At 34.7% G+C, this 18227-nt stretch overlaps 1 protein-coding gene and 1 pseudogene across 8 annotated transcripts in view; both read right to left on the bottom strand.

Moving 5' to 3' along the window:
• Positions 1-18227, bottom strand: part of LOC128855303 (tyrosine-protein kinase Fer) — a 173373-nt gene that overhangs the window by 151055 nt on the left and 4091 nt on the right. For all 8 annotated transcript variants that reach the window (XM_054090091.1, XM_054090089.1, XM_054090094.1 and 5 more), the window contains exon 2: positions 10593-11040. In XM_054090091.1, the coding sequence (XP_053946066.1) occupies positions 10593-10788 (196 nt within the window). In that variant the 5' untranslated portion in view covers positions 10789-11040. The remainder of the gene's footprint in view (positions 1-10592; positions 11041-18227) is intronic.
• LOC128855305 (60S ribosomal protein L26-like) lies at positions 3684-8191 on the bottom strand (annotated as a pseudogene).

Genomic DNA, 18227 nt, shown 5'->3' with positions numbered 1-18227 from the left:
TCTGCGCTTTTACTGCGATTGCCCGCTTCCTCTTGCTGGCGCCATTGATGCAATGTGTAACTGTGTCTTTTTCTTTGTTTTTTGCTTGTTTTTAGCAGCCACAATGCAAATAATGCGCTGACTTTTTGTGCGGGAGTAAGAATGGAAAGGATAAGGTTTTTCGGTTTGAGGAATGAGACTGTTTTTTTTTTTAGAAAGGTAGGTAAATTTGGAAAAGTGCAAGGACCGTGCTTTGCATAGGATTCGAAGCCACAACCTCTAGGATGGCAGACTAGTGCACTTACGCTAGACTACAAGACCTGCACAGCTTTTTAAATCTGCAAATTAAAAACAAAGTTTGATAAAAAATCACACTTCTGAACCGGAGTTTTTAGAAAAAATTTGAGTTATGAGTGTCAAGCGAAAGAAAGAAGTAGTAGTAATTGAAAAAAATGATGCATTAATAATAAAACTAAATAATATATTAGCATAGTAAAATAAATAAACTTTTATAAAATAAAATAAAAAAATTTCTAAAGAAAAAATTTTAGGAAATTAAATTTTAAAATTTACCGATTTATCTTTGAAGAAAAACCAAATATTTGGCCAACAAAAAAAATGTGTTTTAGTAGCTGTAAACATTTTATTTTTTTACGGTGTAAAAAAACTTTAAGATAACTACTTTATAAAAATCTTTATGTATGAAATTCCATTCCATTTTAAAGGAAACAAAGAAGTCCAATTATTCTATTCATTTTATGATTTCAAAAATCCAAAAGTTTGTTTGAAAATATACACTTCCGAGCATAAGTGAGTGCATGGTGATCTTTTTTATATATTTCAAACTTTTTTCGAATTAAAATTATTTTATAATTTTTTTTTTTAATGGTTAACGTTTTAATCACAGCTGTATAACCCAAAATTTTGAAAAGATTTGCCAAATTTAGGAAGAACAAATTTTCATCTAAAATTTAAACTTTTTAATATGAATTTTTAGAAAATTTTTGGGTATGGAGAAACATAGCCCATATCTTCGGACTCGGTAGTCTGGAAATTTCCCAAATCTATTTTTTGTTTTTTTGATATTTCCAAAGTATAGTATCTTAAAAATATACAGTGAAATTTTCATGCGGAAATTCCTAATATTATAGCTTTTACAGCCCATTAACTAGGAAGAGAGCAGTCCGTGCGCTCTTGTACCTCAAACTTTAAACTCATTTATTTTGAAACGAATTTTTTGGTCTGGCCCAACATCAATGGCTATCGCCCCAACTAGAATCATATTATTATTAAATTATTTTTTTATTTTTTTCATTAAAAAACTAAAAAACAACTCGATTTTTAGAGTGTCAAATTCTAAACCGCGCCATTTTGTAAATTTTTTTTTATTATTCTAGTTAGTAGCGGGACATAGCCACAGCCATACTGATAATAATAATAATTTTTTTTGGTTTTTGTGTCTCAGATAAATAGAAGAGCCAAAATGGACAACACCGTATAGGTCCAATTTTTCGGGGGTCAACTTCGAGAGGGTCAACTTCAGCGCCATTTTTTAAATTATTAAAATGAAAAATTTTTTTTTTTCATTTTTGTATGTAAAAGAAGTAAAAAGCCTAAAAATTTTAAACATCTCTTTTCATTTTTTGATTATAAAAAAATGCCTGAAAATACCCTAAATTTTCGAGCTCTAGACCACCGGGACTCCTTAAGATATTGCGAGAATGAATTGAAGGGTTATTTTTCTACTATTAATTTTCTACTCACTCATACAACTAGCAATAAAGACAAGCAAATCATAAACAACAAATCTCCTGGATATAACCTCATCTCGGGAACAATTCGTAAAAAATATGTCCGACAGAGCAACCTTTTTCCTTAGGAACATTTTCAACGCTGCTATAAAGCTCAAGTACTTCCCAAGGACACGGAAAATTTCCGAAATCATTAGGATCCCAAAGCCCAATAAAGACGCCATGTTTGCATGTACGACACTACCGACCAATAAGTCTGCTGCCGACAATATCAAAAATATCTGAGAAGCTACTCGTTGACCGCTTAGATCCTATCATAACAAGAATGAATCTGATTCCTTAACATCAGTTTGGATTTGGACGAAAATATTCAACAACTCAACACGTTTACAGAGTCACTCACAAAATGAAAAAATGACTTCAACAATAAACAAGTAAATGTGGCTGTATATCTTGACATAGCTAAAGCTTTTGACAAAGTATGGCACCCTGGATTACTGCACAAACTTCAATCTTGGTAGCCAAATATGTAACTACTTTCAAATGCTAAAAAGTTACATCAACGACAGAAAATTTTATGTTAAGTATGAACGCAGGAATTTCCCAAGGCAATGTATTAGGACTCACCCTGTATCTCATTTACACCGCTGGTTTACCGGAACCGTCTTCAGAAAACAGCATGATTGCAATGTATGCAGCTGACACTGTCTTAATGGCATCTCATAGAGACGCGAATGTAGCACACCAGAATTTACAATAACAGCTAAACAAACCACTGGATTGGTTCAAAAAATGGAATATAGAAATTAATGGCGAAAAAATAATTCAAGTCAATTACACGAACAGAAAGGTAACCATAAGACTCAATAAGAATTGGAAACTCTGAAGCGAATACTGATATAAAAGCTAAATACTTAGGCATTACAAGAAGTTTGTGGCACAGCTTCTAAATTGAATTTGAGCCTACTGCAACGTGTCCAGTCGAAGATACTTAGGGCAATAACCAATGCACTATGGTATATAACAAACGCTGACATTTCCAGCGGCGTAAACATCGACTCAATTGACGGAGCAACACAAACCGCGAGCAGAAGGCACATACATCTGGCGCACACAAATTCGACGATGAAGAAGTTTCCTGCTGAAGAAAAATTTAATAAGAAGAGACTTAAATGTAAGCTATCACAGTGAATATTTTAAAAAATGAATTATATATTCCCAAATCATCCTGAAGAGCAATACCCTTACAGTATCCATTAATTTTCCAAATATCTGTAAAACAAATTACTTATTGTCATATAGACGGGGTTAATACTTTTTTAGAAACAATAGTAGTAATAATTGCTGCAGTGCCCATGAAATTGTGGCACATATTTTACACTTCAGATGTCAGAATCTCTTGACTCGTATCACATTTCATACCAAGTAGGGGTTAAGTTTAGCCATGGAAAAATTGTGACGTAACTTTTAAAATGTGTATAACAGATATTATATTATTCCTTGGGCTCCCTTACAACTTGTATCGGGTGTTTCTTTAACTGCATGAGAAATAGCGATATCGATAACTATGGTTTGACAGCGAAGAATGGCAAACTGTGTTGACATTTCTGTTTAGTAAAGTGACTGCCATTCGGAATTCAGAGAGAGAACGTCGGTTCGAATCTCGGTGAAAGATCAAAATTAAGAAAAAGTTTTTTTCTAATACCGGTCGCTCCTTGGCAGGCCTTCTGAGTGTATTTTTGGCATGAAAAAAGCTCCTCATAAAAAATATCTGCCGTTCGGAGTCGGCTTGAAACTGTAGGTCCCTCCATTTATGGAACAACATCGAGACGCACACCAAAAATAGGAGGAGGAGCTCGGCCAAACACCCAAGAAGGGTGCATGCGCCAATTATAAATATAAAGGGTGGTTAAATATCAAGGGCCGATGCTGAATGTGAACCACACCTAAACGTCATCGACACCGTTGGATGTCTTTCTTTGGGGTTATTTGAAAGAAAAGGTGTACGTCGATAAGCCAGCAACAATTCAAGAGCTAAAGGATGAGATAATTCGGCACATTAACGGCATAGAACCTCAATTATGCCTAAGCCTCATCGAAAATTTGGAGGTGTGCCGCTGAGGCCGCGGCGGCCATTTGGCCGATATTTTGTTCCATACGTAATTGAGTCATACCAATATTGTCATAATAAAGATAAATAAGAATAATTTCCTAAAAAAATTGTATTTTATTCAAAATCAACTTAACCCCCCTTTATATAAAGTTTGCAAAGTCATCATGAGACATTTACCGTCAGAACGACGATTCTAAATTGTGGAAATTTACTTAGAAGAAAATAAATCTGTTCGCGAAGTTCATATAGCGAGGTATTAAAGAAGACACCGAAATGTTGATTCGTTGTTGGCTTTTGCCTACTTCGACTACGTGGAAAATTCTACGTAAGGATCTTGACTTCCTTGCCTAGAAAATACAGAATTGAAGCCAAATAGGCATTGTTTATGTCGCATTTTTGGTGATTGCCCTTATCTTGATTTACTATTCAGATTTATTGAAAAAGGTAGTCAAAAATTCGGCTGATCAAATAGGACATGAACTCGTAACCGCGGCGGATATATTCCGGAAATCACGCTTTATATTCCGTTGGTGGAACTTTATTTTTGAAAAAAACGAGATTTAGTTACAGAGTTTTACTATCCGACTGCGGAATTTTCGTAAAAATAAAATTTAAGATTGTATATTTATATTTTATTATAAGTAGAGCTCATATAATATTATGGGTAGCTTGTTTGAGTATACGTCAATGGAATTTTTTTCTAATTTCTGATTAAAGAATTGGTCACAATGAAACTAATAAAAATAAAAAAATACAAACTTTTGCATTTTTTTCCAACCATGCGATCAAGAAATATTTGAATTGACGTCTTTGTACTCGCTACACCCACACAAGTTGGATTTTATTACTATTCTTGTGTTTATGTTTTGATTTGCGTAACAAGTTGCCGCTTTCGTGCAAGAACCTTATTTTACATAAATACGAGATCATACTCGTATTACGTTGGAGTGTGAGTTGATGATTGGACTTCGCTATAATTCTTGTAGATTTTGCGAACTGTAACATGTGGATACATATAAATACCCTGTGGGCAAAGGTACTAGTTGTGAACAACCTGACAACTATTTAGTAGGAGTTGCAGATGCGACTAGTCAGGCAACTAATCGGACAACTGTCTTATTTCTATAGAAGCAACTGGTATTTTCAACATGAAGATGTTCTCTTAGAAGTCACTTGTCAGACTCCGATCAAAATTGTACCGGTCTCAAACCAATTCAAAATAGAAAAAAAGTACTAGTCCAATTAAGGACCAAAACCACGAATTTGAGACTAAAAAATTAAATAAATGAATAAATACACAATAAAAACTTTTTTATTAAGTATTATTTAATCAGATTATAGATACTATTTCTAACACGGATTTTTTTTTAACAGATCACGCGTGACTACTGTCACTCTAAATACAAAATTTGTTTGAGTATTCATTGACACTTTATCATGGAAGTACTTGCGCCTCAAGAAGTTTACAAATCGTACAATTACGTTACGAAAATCGACGCTCTGTTCAGCGCTGAAACCCATTTTTAGCTTAATGGCTATGTCAATAAGCAAAATTGCCGTATTTTGGCTGATGAGCAACAAGAAGCCATTCAGTTATAAAATTTTTAATTGACTCAAAAATGTTCTCGGTAGTTGGCTATAGTGATTGGAAAATGTTGATAAAATCACAAAAATAATCGAAGTTGGCCGGCATGTTAGTAGTCGTAGCACCGTCCCGGAGCTAAACAACGACCATAAAACAGTTGTACGCCATTTTCGCAAAGCTGTATTCAAAAAAAATCTAACGTTTGGGTGCCACACCAATTATCACCAAAAAACATGATGGATCGAATTTCCATCTGCGCAGCCTTGGACAGACGGAATGAAATCGAAACCTTTCTTAGGCGGGTGCTGACTGAGGTTTAGAAATGGGTCACATACGCCAATGTTGTGCGAAAACGATCGTGGGCAAACCAGAACTAATGGCCAGGGATGTTCTACTGTGTGGCCAAACACTAAATTCAGATCTATACTGTCAACAATTGGACCATTTGAAGCTAGTGATTGATTAGAAACGGCCATATTGCCCAACAGAAGAGATATTGTGTCCCATCAGTACAACGCAAGATCACACAGGTCCGAAGCGACTCGCCAAATACTCCGGGAGCTTGTTTGGGCAGGCACCAGGCGATTACCACTTTTTTCTCTTATTGCAAAACTTCCTGAGTGACACGAAATCGGTATCAATAGAAGTTTGTGAAAATCGATTCATAGATTTTAACGCCAATAAGGAACAAGACTTCTCTAATGAAGCTACCTTTAAAATGACAACAAAATAGACAACAAAACGGTGCGTATTTGGCCCAAATCGGACAAACCGAAACATCTTAAATAAAGTTTTAAATTTTATGCAAAAATAGTGGATTTCTCTTTTCCCCGAAATAACAAAAACATTTTTCATTAGATGTTAGCAAAAGTAAAAGATTTCAAGCACAAAAAAAAATTACTTTTTTATCTTTCTATTAAATATGTTTTTGTAGGCGAAGCGGCGATATGCTTAATTGAATCTATACTCGTTTGAATAGCTTGTAATATACCCAAATTAAAATGTTGTAGTCAAATAAAATGGGTATGAATAAAACGTTTTGTAATCGGTGCTCATCTGGTCTTTTTCGGACTAGTTCGATTTCAGTCAGGAAGTTCTAGTTGTAAACCAATATTTTTCCTACCTACTTTGGTGTCTCACTGCAGTGTAGCTGTATGCAGTTGTGTATATTCACATATGTATGTATATATGTAAAATACTATACAATGCAGAAAACTTATACCCGATAAAAGTCTTTGTAGTTCCCCTCGCTTTGTTGAGTGCTTAAGCAAAACCCCTGCTGTGTGGAACTTTTACTTTGTTTAATTTTCATTTTTTTATTACTTTTTGTAGCGCCATAAAAATTATTTGTTAACTTAAATTGTGACGCTATCGGTTGTTGTGTGACGCAAATGCAAAGTTTCTCTGGAAAAAGTCTTCAACTGATAAGCGGCTAGAGCGCGAGCGACTTTTACTCCCATAACTTATTCTCGTTCATTTTTCTTTTTTTATATTTACTTTTTTACTATTTTACTTTTTATCTTCTCAAGTTACGTATGCTTGTTTACCCTTTTATCTGAATGCCTATGACGTTTAATGTCATATATTCATAGAACCATTTGATAAATGAGAAATGCTGCTACAATTTATGTATATGGAGATCTGCGCTCGCGGCATCTTAAAATAAATTGATCGGAAATAATGATGATATAATTTGCGGCAGAAATTCTGTGATAAATATCATACATCTATTATGATGGTATGTACTTAACGGTGGCGCAAAATGATTACCCTATCGGAAGATTTATAAATTTTGCAAACGACGTTCTACGTCCTATTATATTAGACACTTGGGAACTAGACAATTAGACAAGCAATGGAGAATATGAAGGTTAGAATAATATTTTTTTTATATTAAATAAAATGTTATCCAAAATAAATTTGATGATTCATTTTGAGCCACCTTGCACAAACAGACACGTTCTTTGACTTACACTTGAAAAATTTTGGGAGAATTTATATTGTAACTTATTTCCAAACTAAATGAAGTAGCAGACCAAATAATGGTTTTACTCAGAAGCAGTTTGAACGGAGCAAAGCACGCACAAGTAGTGTACACAGGTCGTAAGACTCTCTTGTTATTTTAACAACATTCGTAAGGTCCATAGCTTCAAAAATGTGACTGCTGTGGCAGAGAGTTGGCAACTCTATCCGTATCTCTTCTAATCTTGGACCTAAGAATAGCTCGATTGTTGATCTTGCCCGAAGAATTGCGTTTGCTGAGGAAATGTCTGCGCCGTCGTATCTGGGGATCGGAACACCTCAACGTGATTTTAGAGAGGCTAACGCTTTTACTAAGGAAGGCAGTATGGTATTGAGTTTAGAGGGTAAGATCATTGACTTTTTTCGTTAACTTCCCAATTCAGCTAAACATTCTAAAGTTTGTTGTTTATTTAAAAGTAGGTTACACTTCACATCCTAATCCTCAACGAGTTTCCATTATCTGTGCAGCAGTTTTCTCAGTGTCTTCTCTCTTATCCTTGCCCAACGCAGCCTTGCGTCCCTTACCGGGGCTGTCCAAAATTGCTTTCTGATCCTTGTTCAAACTCAATTTGACAGTTAAACAGTTTGTTGGCTGAACTCCAACATACAAATTAGTGCCATTTGCGTTATCATGTTGGATTTTTTTAATGTACACAACGAATTTCTTGCGATGCGACTGCACAACTGCACCTGATTATCGCTGTAGTGGCTACGCACGACATGCACCTCATCATCTTTAAAAATAGGATCGAGTTACATCATAAATACATTTGGAGTAACTCCCTTCCTATGTGGGAACCGCGAAGATGAGACGAATTTGTTCTGTCTCACAGTTGAAATTATACGCTGCGATTTACTGCAAAAAGGAGTTCAATTCGGTGACAGTAAACTTTTGTCACTAGGTCTTATCGTCGTTGGTCGTCTTATTAACCATATCAGCATTCCGTGAATTTCGTGGATCCTCCTTCTTATCCGAAAAAAGAAGCGTGGAATGGAAACTTTTGCTGCAGAGCATTGAGCATAGGTTTTTCAAAACAGGCGACCCTGGACGCAGGATGAGTAAGCGAATGTTCTTCTTAGAACGCCGTCTTGGACCTCTACTCTGAAGCAACGCGGAAGCAAGCCCGGGGTTGAGGGAAAAATCCAAGAGAAGAGGAGAGAAATTACCACACCCGTAGTAACGACTGTTACTATATGGGCATTTTTAACCCAACCTTACTGCAAGAAAAAACATCAAGTTGGGCGGACTTTAAGCCGAATATTGACCGAGCCATTTGTAAGATAAATTTCGAAACCATTAAAAAGGCAGTGGGTAATTTCAATTTATTTAGTTTTTCATTTTATATTTCTATTTCACTTTACTTAATTGAATTTTAGGAATTCTAATTTTATTGTATTTTAGTTCATTTCCCATTATTTTATTTTCTTTAGTTAATTTTATTTTATTTTATTTCATTTTATTTTATATTATTTTATTGTATTTCAGTTAGTTTTTTTCATTTAATTTTATTTCATTTCCCTTTATTTTACTTTTTTCACATCAATTTTAGCTCATTTTTTTTACTTCAATTAAATTTCTTTTCTTTCATTTTATTTTATTATAGTTTATTTTAGATTAATTTCATTAATTTTATTTTATTTTACTTTACTTTAATTCAATTCAATTTAAGTTACTTTAAATATTTTATTTTTTTACTTCAATTTTAGTAATTTTATTTTATTTACATTAATTTTATTTTATTTAAATTTATACAATATTATTTTATTTAACTTTAATTTGCGCTTTATTATTTTGTGAGCTTAAAGGTGCACAGACATAGCTTTATTTTATTTTTACTTAGACTGAAGTTAATTTTAGTTAAATTTATTTTATTTTTTTACTTAAATTATAGTAAATTTATTTTTTTTTTAATTTATTTTATTTTATTTAAATTTATTCTATTTTATTTTACTTCATTTTACTTTAATTTGAATTTTATTATTTATGAGACAGACACAGCCAAGAGTTCCTGAATATGAGTTCTGGTTGAATTAAAAATATCAACAAAAGAATGATACAAAACAATACAGCGAAGGCCTCGAGGCTTCAATCATATTTTACTTTAATTTATTTAATTTAATTTGAACAAAAAAAAACTAAAATTATATCAAATTTTAATTCATTTTCTTCTATTTTACCTTAATGTATTTAATTTAGTTTAATCAATAAAAATTAAGTTAATTCAATAAAACTTTAATTCAATGTAATTTCTTATTTTATTATTTAATTTTATTTACTCAATTAAATTTATAGGGTTTTCCAAACAAAGGTGTTATTTTGATATTCAAAGAAAAATCCTATTTTTTAATATAAATGATCGGATGTTTATTTCATTATAAAGAGGAAGGTATGCCGTTAATAGTGGAAAATAACATCAGGCAAATGACCACCACGACCACGCTTACAGCGCGATATCCTTTTCATGAAATTTTCCATAACCGTATTGCAAAGTGGCTGCCCTATGTCCTCGATAGCCTCACGAATTCCATCTTTGAGGTTTTGAATCGACTTGAGCTATTGGCGTAGACCTTCTCTTTCACGTTGCCCCAAAGAAAAAAGTCACAAGGTGTTAAATCACAAGATCTCGGTGGCCAATTGTAATCACCTCTTCGAGAGGTAACACGGTCCGGAAACTTTTCCCGTAAAAGATCAATGGTTTCGTTGTGACACGAAGAGCCGTCTTGTTGAAAATAAACGTTGTCCAGTCTAATACCATCCAATTCCCGCCATGAAAAATCATTAATCATCCCTCGATAGCCTTTTTTATATTTAAATAACGCCTGTTATTGGAAAACCCCTTATTTAAGTCAATTTTATTTAACATTTTCAAATTTAATTTTTTTCGTTTAATTTTAAAAAGAAATTTTATTTGTGGTTTACACTTTAAATAAATATATGTACGTACATAAGCACATATTTACTGACAAAATGTATGTAAGCACTATCTAGTAAATATTTGCGGTGAAGTGGAATAAAACCACAAACTAAATAAACTTGTAAATTGACTGTTATAAAATAATACATATTTACAAATATAACAAAAAGATATATATACTCACAAATAATAAATCAAAAATATGTATGTATCCCCTCTTTACTCACCTTGCATTTCATCGGCGCGATCGATTTTCAAGCCCTGTTGTGCAACCGCAGCCAACCCGATCGCATATTCCCGATCACTCTTGGCTTTTAATTGAATGGACCGTTTCATGGTCTCCATAAGGCGCAGTTCGGCATCTTGGCGCACGATTAATGCCTCGTGCGCGGCACGGCCCTGTAGGGCCGATGAAAACCCCATATTTTTGTTCTTGTATTGTAGCAGTGGTTTTTGTTTACTTTTTCGACTAATTTTTGTTTTGATATTTCTTTTTTATGTTTTCTTGAACGATTTTTTTCTTCTTTAAACTTATATTATTAAGTTGCACTTCTTTTCATTAAAATTACAATGTATGAGTTTAGTGTTTGACACAATTTTTGTATTGATTTGTTTAAAAATTTTTACTATTCCAATATTTAAACACATTTAGTTACGAGTACCAATTACGACTTTCTAGAGATCACAAAAAAATATAAGAGAACATTAAAATCATCACTTTAGTATTTCGATTTTTTCTTTATTTCCACGCCAGTGCACCATTTGATTATGAATATTAAACTTTTTTTTGTTCTTTTTTTTTTTTAAATAGTACGATAACCGGCATTGGCGACACTAGGATGCTCCTGGCGAGGTGAAAATAATTAAAACACATGCGAAGATTTATTGGAAAGGAGACCGGCGTAATTGGGTATGTTCCCGTGGTCTGGAAGCAAATTTAGCAGTAAGCGAAAAAAGGTGTGGAGTTGGCAATGAAAGCGAGTATGTCCAAGTTACAACCGAAAGCAAAGCTGATAAATTTTTTCGGCATTATTCAACGCAAATATGTTCTTGCAAGACATGCATTGCATGGCCAGATCTGCATACTATATATATGTATGTTGGGGACTTAAGGAGCGACAGCAGACACAGTCACCTATTTTTTTTTTTCGTTTATTGCTCATGAATTTTTAGCGAAAAAAGGGACTCTGGAATATCCGCATTCACTCTATATCTACAAAATCAGTCTCTGTGGCTTTTTTGTATTCCCCGGAATGAAGCCAAACTTCGAAATAACTCATCATGGCGGAGATTAAGGCATACAGGAGATCAAAGAAAAGTTTAACTGCGGTGCTGGACGAGCGCCCGAAAACCCCCACTTCTGACATTAAAACTATAAGGCAAAACGTGCTAGCTTGACAGCTGACATATGGCGTAATGTTTTATAGGCTGACGAGCCCAGAATAGTTTTGTATGGCAGCACGGGTTCAGGACAATATGTTAGACGTCCACTTGCCTCCAAAAATCAGCCGAAATTCACTCTAAAACCCGTTAAACGTGGGGCTCAAAATAATTGGTATGGGGATGTTTCTCATATTATGGCGCTGGCCCCATACACAAAATTGATGGCATAATGGAGCGGTGAGTAGTGAATATAGTTCAAAATATGAATAAAAACTTTCTAAGCACATCATAGATTCAAATTTTTTTGAAAAAATCTAGTATTTTTTGGACCGCTTTTTTCGTGTTCGCAACTTCAAACGCAAATCAGGTAAGGATATTATTATTTCCTATGCCGTTTCATTTCAAGCTCTTCTTGCCCCAACAAAAATAATCAAATGTAAAACTGTGTATAATAGAAATTTTTCCTCAATCGCCTTTACCATATTCCGTTAGCGGAACTTTTAGTTTGTTGCACAGTGTTCATAAATTTTTATTTTCGCTAGCAACAATGGGATCTAAAATTCGTATTTGATATTCAAATATAAATTTTAACAGCTGATTTAATTAACATAAAACCGAAAAAATCTTGTATACCAACCTAACTACATACCTATCGGGTGCTCTTTTAGCTGTCTGTGAACTATCGACATCGATAACTATGATTTGACAGCTAAGAATGGCAAACTATGTTAAGATGTCTATTCAGTAAGGTTTGGAAAGTCATCATGAATCGTTTACATCAGAACAATTTATTGCAATACTCAAACCCCCATTGACGTCATACGGCCAAAATTGGACTCATCGAATGGACTGTACTCAGTCGCTGGACTGCCAGTTGCGGCCTCAGAGTCAACTTTGATAAAATGGAGCTGATGCTATTTACCAGAAAATATGTATAAATATAAACACGTTTTTCCGCTTTCAGGTGAACTTGGGTATATTGGAGTGATGCTTGACTCCAAACTCTATTCGAAGCTACGCATTGAAAGTCGGAAATCTATGTTCGGCAAAAAATTGGTACTCAAATGTCGTGCCTTCGACCTACAACGTATTGGTTCCAATTTTAACGTATGGATGCCTGGTTTAGTGGGAAACTCTTCGGAAGGGTTATAATATCTCTAAACTGGCGAGAGTGCAGGAGAATGTAGAACATGCCCAGTACTGCCTTGAAAGTCGTCCTGCACTTACTTCCCATCGACTTTTACGTTATTTCCATCGCATGAGGCACGGTAACATTTTTAGGCAGTTACAACGTATTTCGCTGAACTTCGAACAGATCTCACTATACGTTTACAACAGTCAGGGTGACGACTATGACCGGGTAGGAGGTTTCTGAGACCAATCTAGTGCCCTTCCTGGCAAGCTCATCAGCAATTTCATTTTCCTCTATGTTCCTATGTCCTGGAACCCAGATCAGAGAAATGTTAATTGCACACCCACTATATTTGATCTCCTCCTTCAAAGCGCAGAATAGATAGAGCTTCATGTGCTATTTCGAAAACTCTGTGGCCCCAGTACAATAGACGGAGGACTCCGAAGGTCCTGGGGACTCCACACCATTCAATTTCCAAACTCCTAGTTGTGTTTATCAGTCATTGGACGATCGGCTCACACGCGGAAAAGCAAGATTTACTATTTAAGCTCTGAGGATCTTTCAGAGAAAGAGAAAGTTTAAACTCGTTTTTCTCGAAACTACTTTTTCCGGCACGATTTGCATGATAACTCATAAAGTTTTTAATATATTTTGATGCGGTTTTTTTTTTTAATTTTCGAAAGTATTTTCTCTATTATCTGTCGAGCCGATTTTTGATATTTTTATTACAATAAAAAAATTTATAAACACAATTAAAGCGTGCCATTTATGACGTAAAACGCATACTTTTTATTAAAATGCCGTAAATTTCAAATTTTTTCAAAATATCAAAAATCCGACTTCACTACTATAACCACAACTTTATTTTACAAGAATTTGTTTACTTTTTACAGATCCATCCACATTTTAAAGAGAAATGATGCAGACCGTGGAGCAATTTTTTTCATTGTGGTTTGGATCACGCGATTTGTTATATACTATTAATTTTTGTAAAGAAAAATTAAAATACATTTTTTTATAAAGTTTAAGTACCAATAAACAATGTACTATACACTTTTTATATTTATTTCTATTCCAAAACAGTTTTTCTTTTAGCGCATTTTCGACGCTGCTGGACATGTGTAATTCCTTAACGTTCTCAAGCTCTTAAAAAACAGCCGATACATATACATTTTTTATAAGCCTTAATTAAAAATTTTAAGAAAGCACGACGAGTATCATAAATTGAACATAAAATTAAACAAAGAGCAAAATAATATAGATATAGTAAATGCGTTCGTTCGCCTAACGACATAAACATTAAAACACGCAGTTTCGAAAATATGATACTAAATCATGCCCAAAAACCACTGACTACAAAATTTTAAAAGCAAAAATTTGCGAATGAAAGAAATAGAAAAACAAAGTTCCAAAAACATTTGATCAGCAAAATAACAAAGTTTCACTCAAAATTATTGCCAAAATTTTTAGCTTTTTTGTATTAAAATATATACACATTTGCATGTACACATGTATGTGTATGTGTGAGTACACGTAAGTAAATATTTTGTACACTTTATTTTTGTAAACTTTCACATTTTTTTCTGCTAATTTGCATTATTTTCTGCTTTTGCTTCACTGAATATTTCGACACTTCATTGCATTTCGTTTCATTTCAATTAAACTGTGCACTTTACTTTCTTGCATTTCTGCCATGTCAATAATATGAACTCTTGTTGTTGTTGTTGCTTTTTTTTACACTGTACGGCTCATTTATTACCCAAGTCAGCGGCTGGAGCATAATGAGTGTGCGTATATTGAAACACTTGCCAATTTTGCGAATTTGCGAAAATTGTTACCCCCGAGCATATATTGCAAAAAGATGTGTCCGGAAAGCAACAACAAAGTGTGCGTGTGTGAGTGTAAAATAATTAGCTTTTGAAAAATGTGAGTAATGCAAAAACCATGAGACAGTTACGCAAATATAGTTATTTAACTCAAGTGGAACTCATTTTTTAGTAGAAAAATACAACTAAGATAGGAGTTGGTGCTTAAAAGGTGGGTCAAATACGAGGGTATTTTCAAAAATGAAGTTAACTGAATAAAATTGAAGTCAGGAATTATGGGTTTGTTCGAAATAAAAGCATTTCCATTATTTATGGCACACGATTTCATTCATGCGATTGTCATAGCTGGCTTCGCCGCTAATTTTCTAGGACCTCGTTGACGGTTTCAATTTCTCTTTGATTGGTGCGATAACCGCCTAAACGATTTTGACGGAGTACAGAGCCAATACTATCACTACTACCTAAATGCACATAACACTCGCCTTAAAAAACACAACTTATTTCATTGATATTTGCTGAGGGACAATATTTTCTGAGTCAAGAAAAGCAAAACATATTTTTATACATTTCGCATTTCGTAACGAACACCTCCAACTTTAATAAAAAAATATGTTTTCAAATATGATACAATCCAGGTACTAAGCAGTAATAAAATCTGAAATTCAAATGGTCACGGATGTATGGAACCTATTAGGGGCTTTAGCTTAGATTAGATTTGTGGGTAACAAGTCCAAGCACTCAATCTGGAAGTCCATTCTACAACAACCGGAAAGATTACAGTGGAAGGAATAGAGAGACAGGATAGATATTATATTGATGGTAAGACTGACTTGGCGGCCGCTGTAGCCAAATGGGTTGGTGTGTGACTATCATTCGGAATTCACAGAATCTCGCCGAAACAATAAAATGAAGAAAAAAAAACATTTTTCTAATAGCGGTCGCCTCGCGGCAGGCAATGGCAAACCTCCGAGTGTATTTCTGCCATGAAAAAGCTCCTCATAAAATATCTGCCGTTCGGAGTCGGCTTGAAACTGTAGGTCCCTCCATTTGTGGAACAACAACAAGGCGCACGCCTCAAATGGGAGGAGGAGCTCGGCCAAACACCCAAAAAGGGTGTACGCGCCAAATATACAAATAAGACTGAAAAATTGGTTTGATGTCACTCTTGCGCGGATCTTTTAGACTCATTGATGAATCTTAAGAGGCCCGGAAGAGGAAGAGTATGAACTGCATCCATACTCAGTACATCGCACCCCAATAGCTTATTTTTGATTCTACAAAAACGCCGAACAGCTAAAGGAAAATGCTCTGTAGTGTCTTCATACTCACGGCAGAATTGCCATATTGGGTCGTCAATGATTCCCATAGTTGCCATACACTGACCACTGGCGTTGTGCCCTTAGATTACACCCACCTGTACTCTCAGGTCCTTCCTACCAAATTTTAGGAAAAAAGTCTCTGATTTCCTGTTTGGTTCTTTCACAAAGCACTTGGCTACTTCGCAGAAACTCAACTCAGACCAACGTCTTCTATGGGTAGATCTCATGAAGTCGTTAATCTATAGTTGAATCGATGCAGAAATGGCACCTAGAAAGGGTTCAGGGCCTAGTGGTGTGCTTGCAGAGTCTTCATTAGCCAATTTATAAGTCAACTCGTTCCCTGTAATACCACCATGTTCAAGCACTCAAATAAGGCAAACTTTGCTTGTTTTTGCGACACTATTCAGTTTTATTTTACACTCATCGACTAATTTCGAAGAGCAGCTTGGGTTAGCAAGGACTCTTAGTGCAGCTTGACTGTCACTGCAAATTCCAGTATTACTAACCGGCCACTTTTGCTCAATTAGCCATTGCGCTACATTCAAGATGGCATAGACTTCCGTTAATAAAACCATAACCATCTGTCCTGCAGCGTAGGAGTACTTAGTGATTTCATCTAAGTATCATACGGATCCGCTACCATCGCTGCTCCTGGATCTGTCGGTGTAGAAAGTCTGCTGAAATCCCATTAATAGGTTCTCTCGATTTAACCATTGTTCTCTATTTCGGATGAAGACATAATTCTTCCTACTGAATCTAACGTAAGACAACCGATTGTCCGCTGGCATCGAGAACTGTGTGCACCGCTCCGACAACTGGTGGCATATTTGACAGTGGTGAGTGTTTTCTACATTTCCCCAGACTCCGTTTCGCCTGAGCCTGTAGGCCGCCTTCTTCACTTCCTCTGGAATTTGAAGATCTAAAGATTAAAAGTTCAGGATGGCATTACGCGCATCGCCAGATGTCGTCCTCATAGCACCTGTGATGCCCTGTAGTCTAGTTGGGGGTTTTATTCTGGATTTAACTATAATAGGCTTCCACCAGACTACACAGTCGTATGTAATAGAAGGTCTAATCAGGGTGATGTACAACCAGGGTACTATCGCCGGTCTTAGAACCCATGTCTTTCCAAAGGTTCTCTTGCACTGCCAGAAGACTTTTAGTGTTCGAGAGACCTTCTGATCGGCGTGCGTCTTGCAGGTCATCTTACTATCTAGGATTATTTCCAAGTATTTGACTTCAAAAGACAGTGGCAGTGTTACTCCTTTCTAAGTGGATAGTAACCGTCCTTCCATATTGCGTTAACAAGTGAAAAGTACCAAGGTACTTCACCGAAAGATCATGCAATTTGCACCAGTATTCAACCTTGTTTAGAACTACCTGCATTTTATTGCATACAGCTTCTAGCTACCGTCCTGAGATTAATATGCACACATCATCCGCAGAAGCTTGGATGTGTCCAATTTCCTGCAGATTAGTAATAAAAGAGTCCACAGCAATGTACCAAAGTGAGAGAGAGAATACACCGATTTATGGGCTGCCCAAGTGGAATAATAAAGAAATGTAAAAAACAAAAGAAAAAAATAATATAATCACATCCCCGAAAAAATATGTATTGAAAAAATATGTGTGCTTATTAATAAAAATTTCGTTTACCAATTATCCAATTTTCTGTTTCTTTGCATTTTGACGATTTGTATGGTATTTATTTTTCTCCGCTTTAATGTGTTATCACGCTAAACGAATTTTCATTAATATTGCTGGTAAGTAATTTTATCAATTTCGTTTAGCGTAATTTATGATATTTCGTTTTTAGAAAATTAGCATGTCCGACTAAGCGTGAACTACTCTAATACGTTAAAAGAGCGCAAAAAATTGTTAATTGCGAAAAATAAAATAATTACGAAAAATGAACGTTCAAAATTTCAAACATTGTTCTGGTTCAAAAGTTTTGAAAAACGTAAAACAATGCGATTTTTTTGACTAGAGCAGAGCAAAATAAAAAAGGGAACAAAGAAAATATGCAATTATTTAAAAAAAATTGAAATATAAAAAATTTAATAAATAATTTGGTGAACTCAAATTTGAAATATTTTTAATATTTGAAATAAAAAAATGTGTAAATTTAGTTAAATCGATATACCTACGTATGCAAGCTATTCAAAAAACCGAAAACAAGAAAATCGTTTTGATTCTGAAAAA

Source organism: Anastrepha ludens, chromosome 2 (assembly GCF_028408465.1).
Source record: "Anastrepha ludens isolate Willacy chromosome 2, idAnaLude1.1, whole genome shotgun sequence".
In the NCBI taxonomy this organism is placed as follows: Eukaryota; Metazoa; Arthropoda; class Insecta; order Diptera; family Tephritidae; genus Anastrepha; species Anastrepha ludens.
This window is presented reverse-complemented; position numbering and strand designations above follow the sequence as displayed.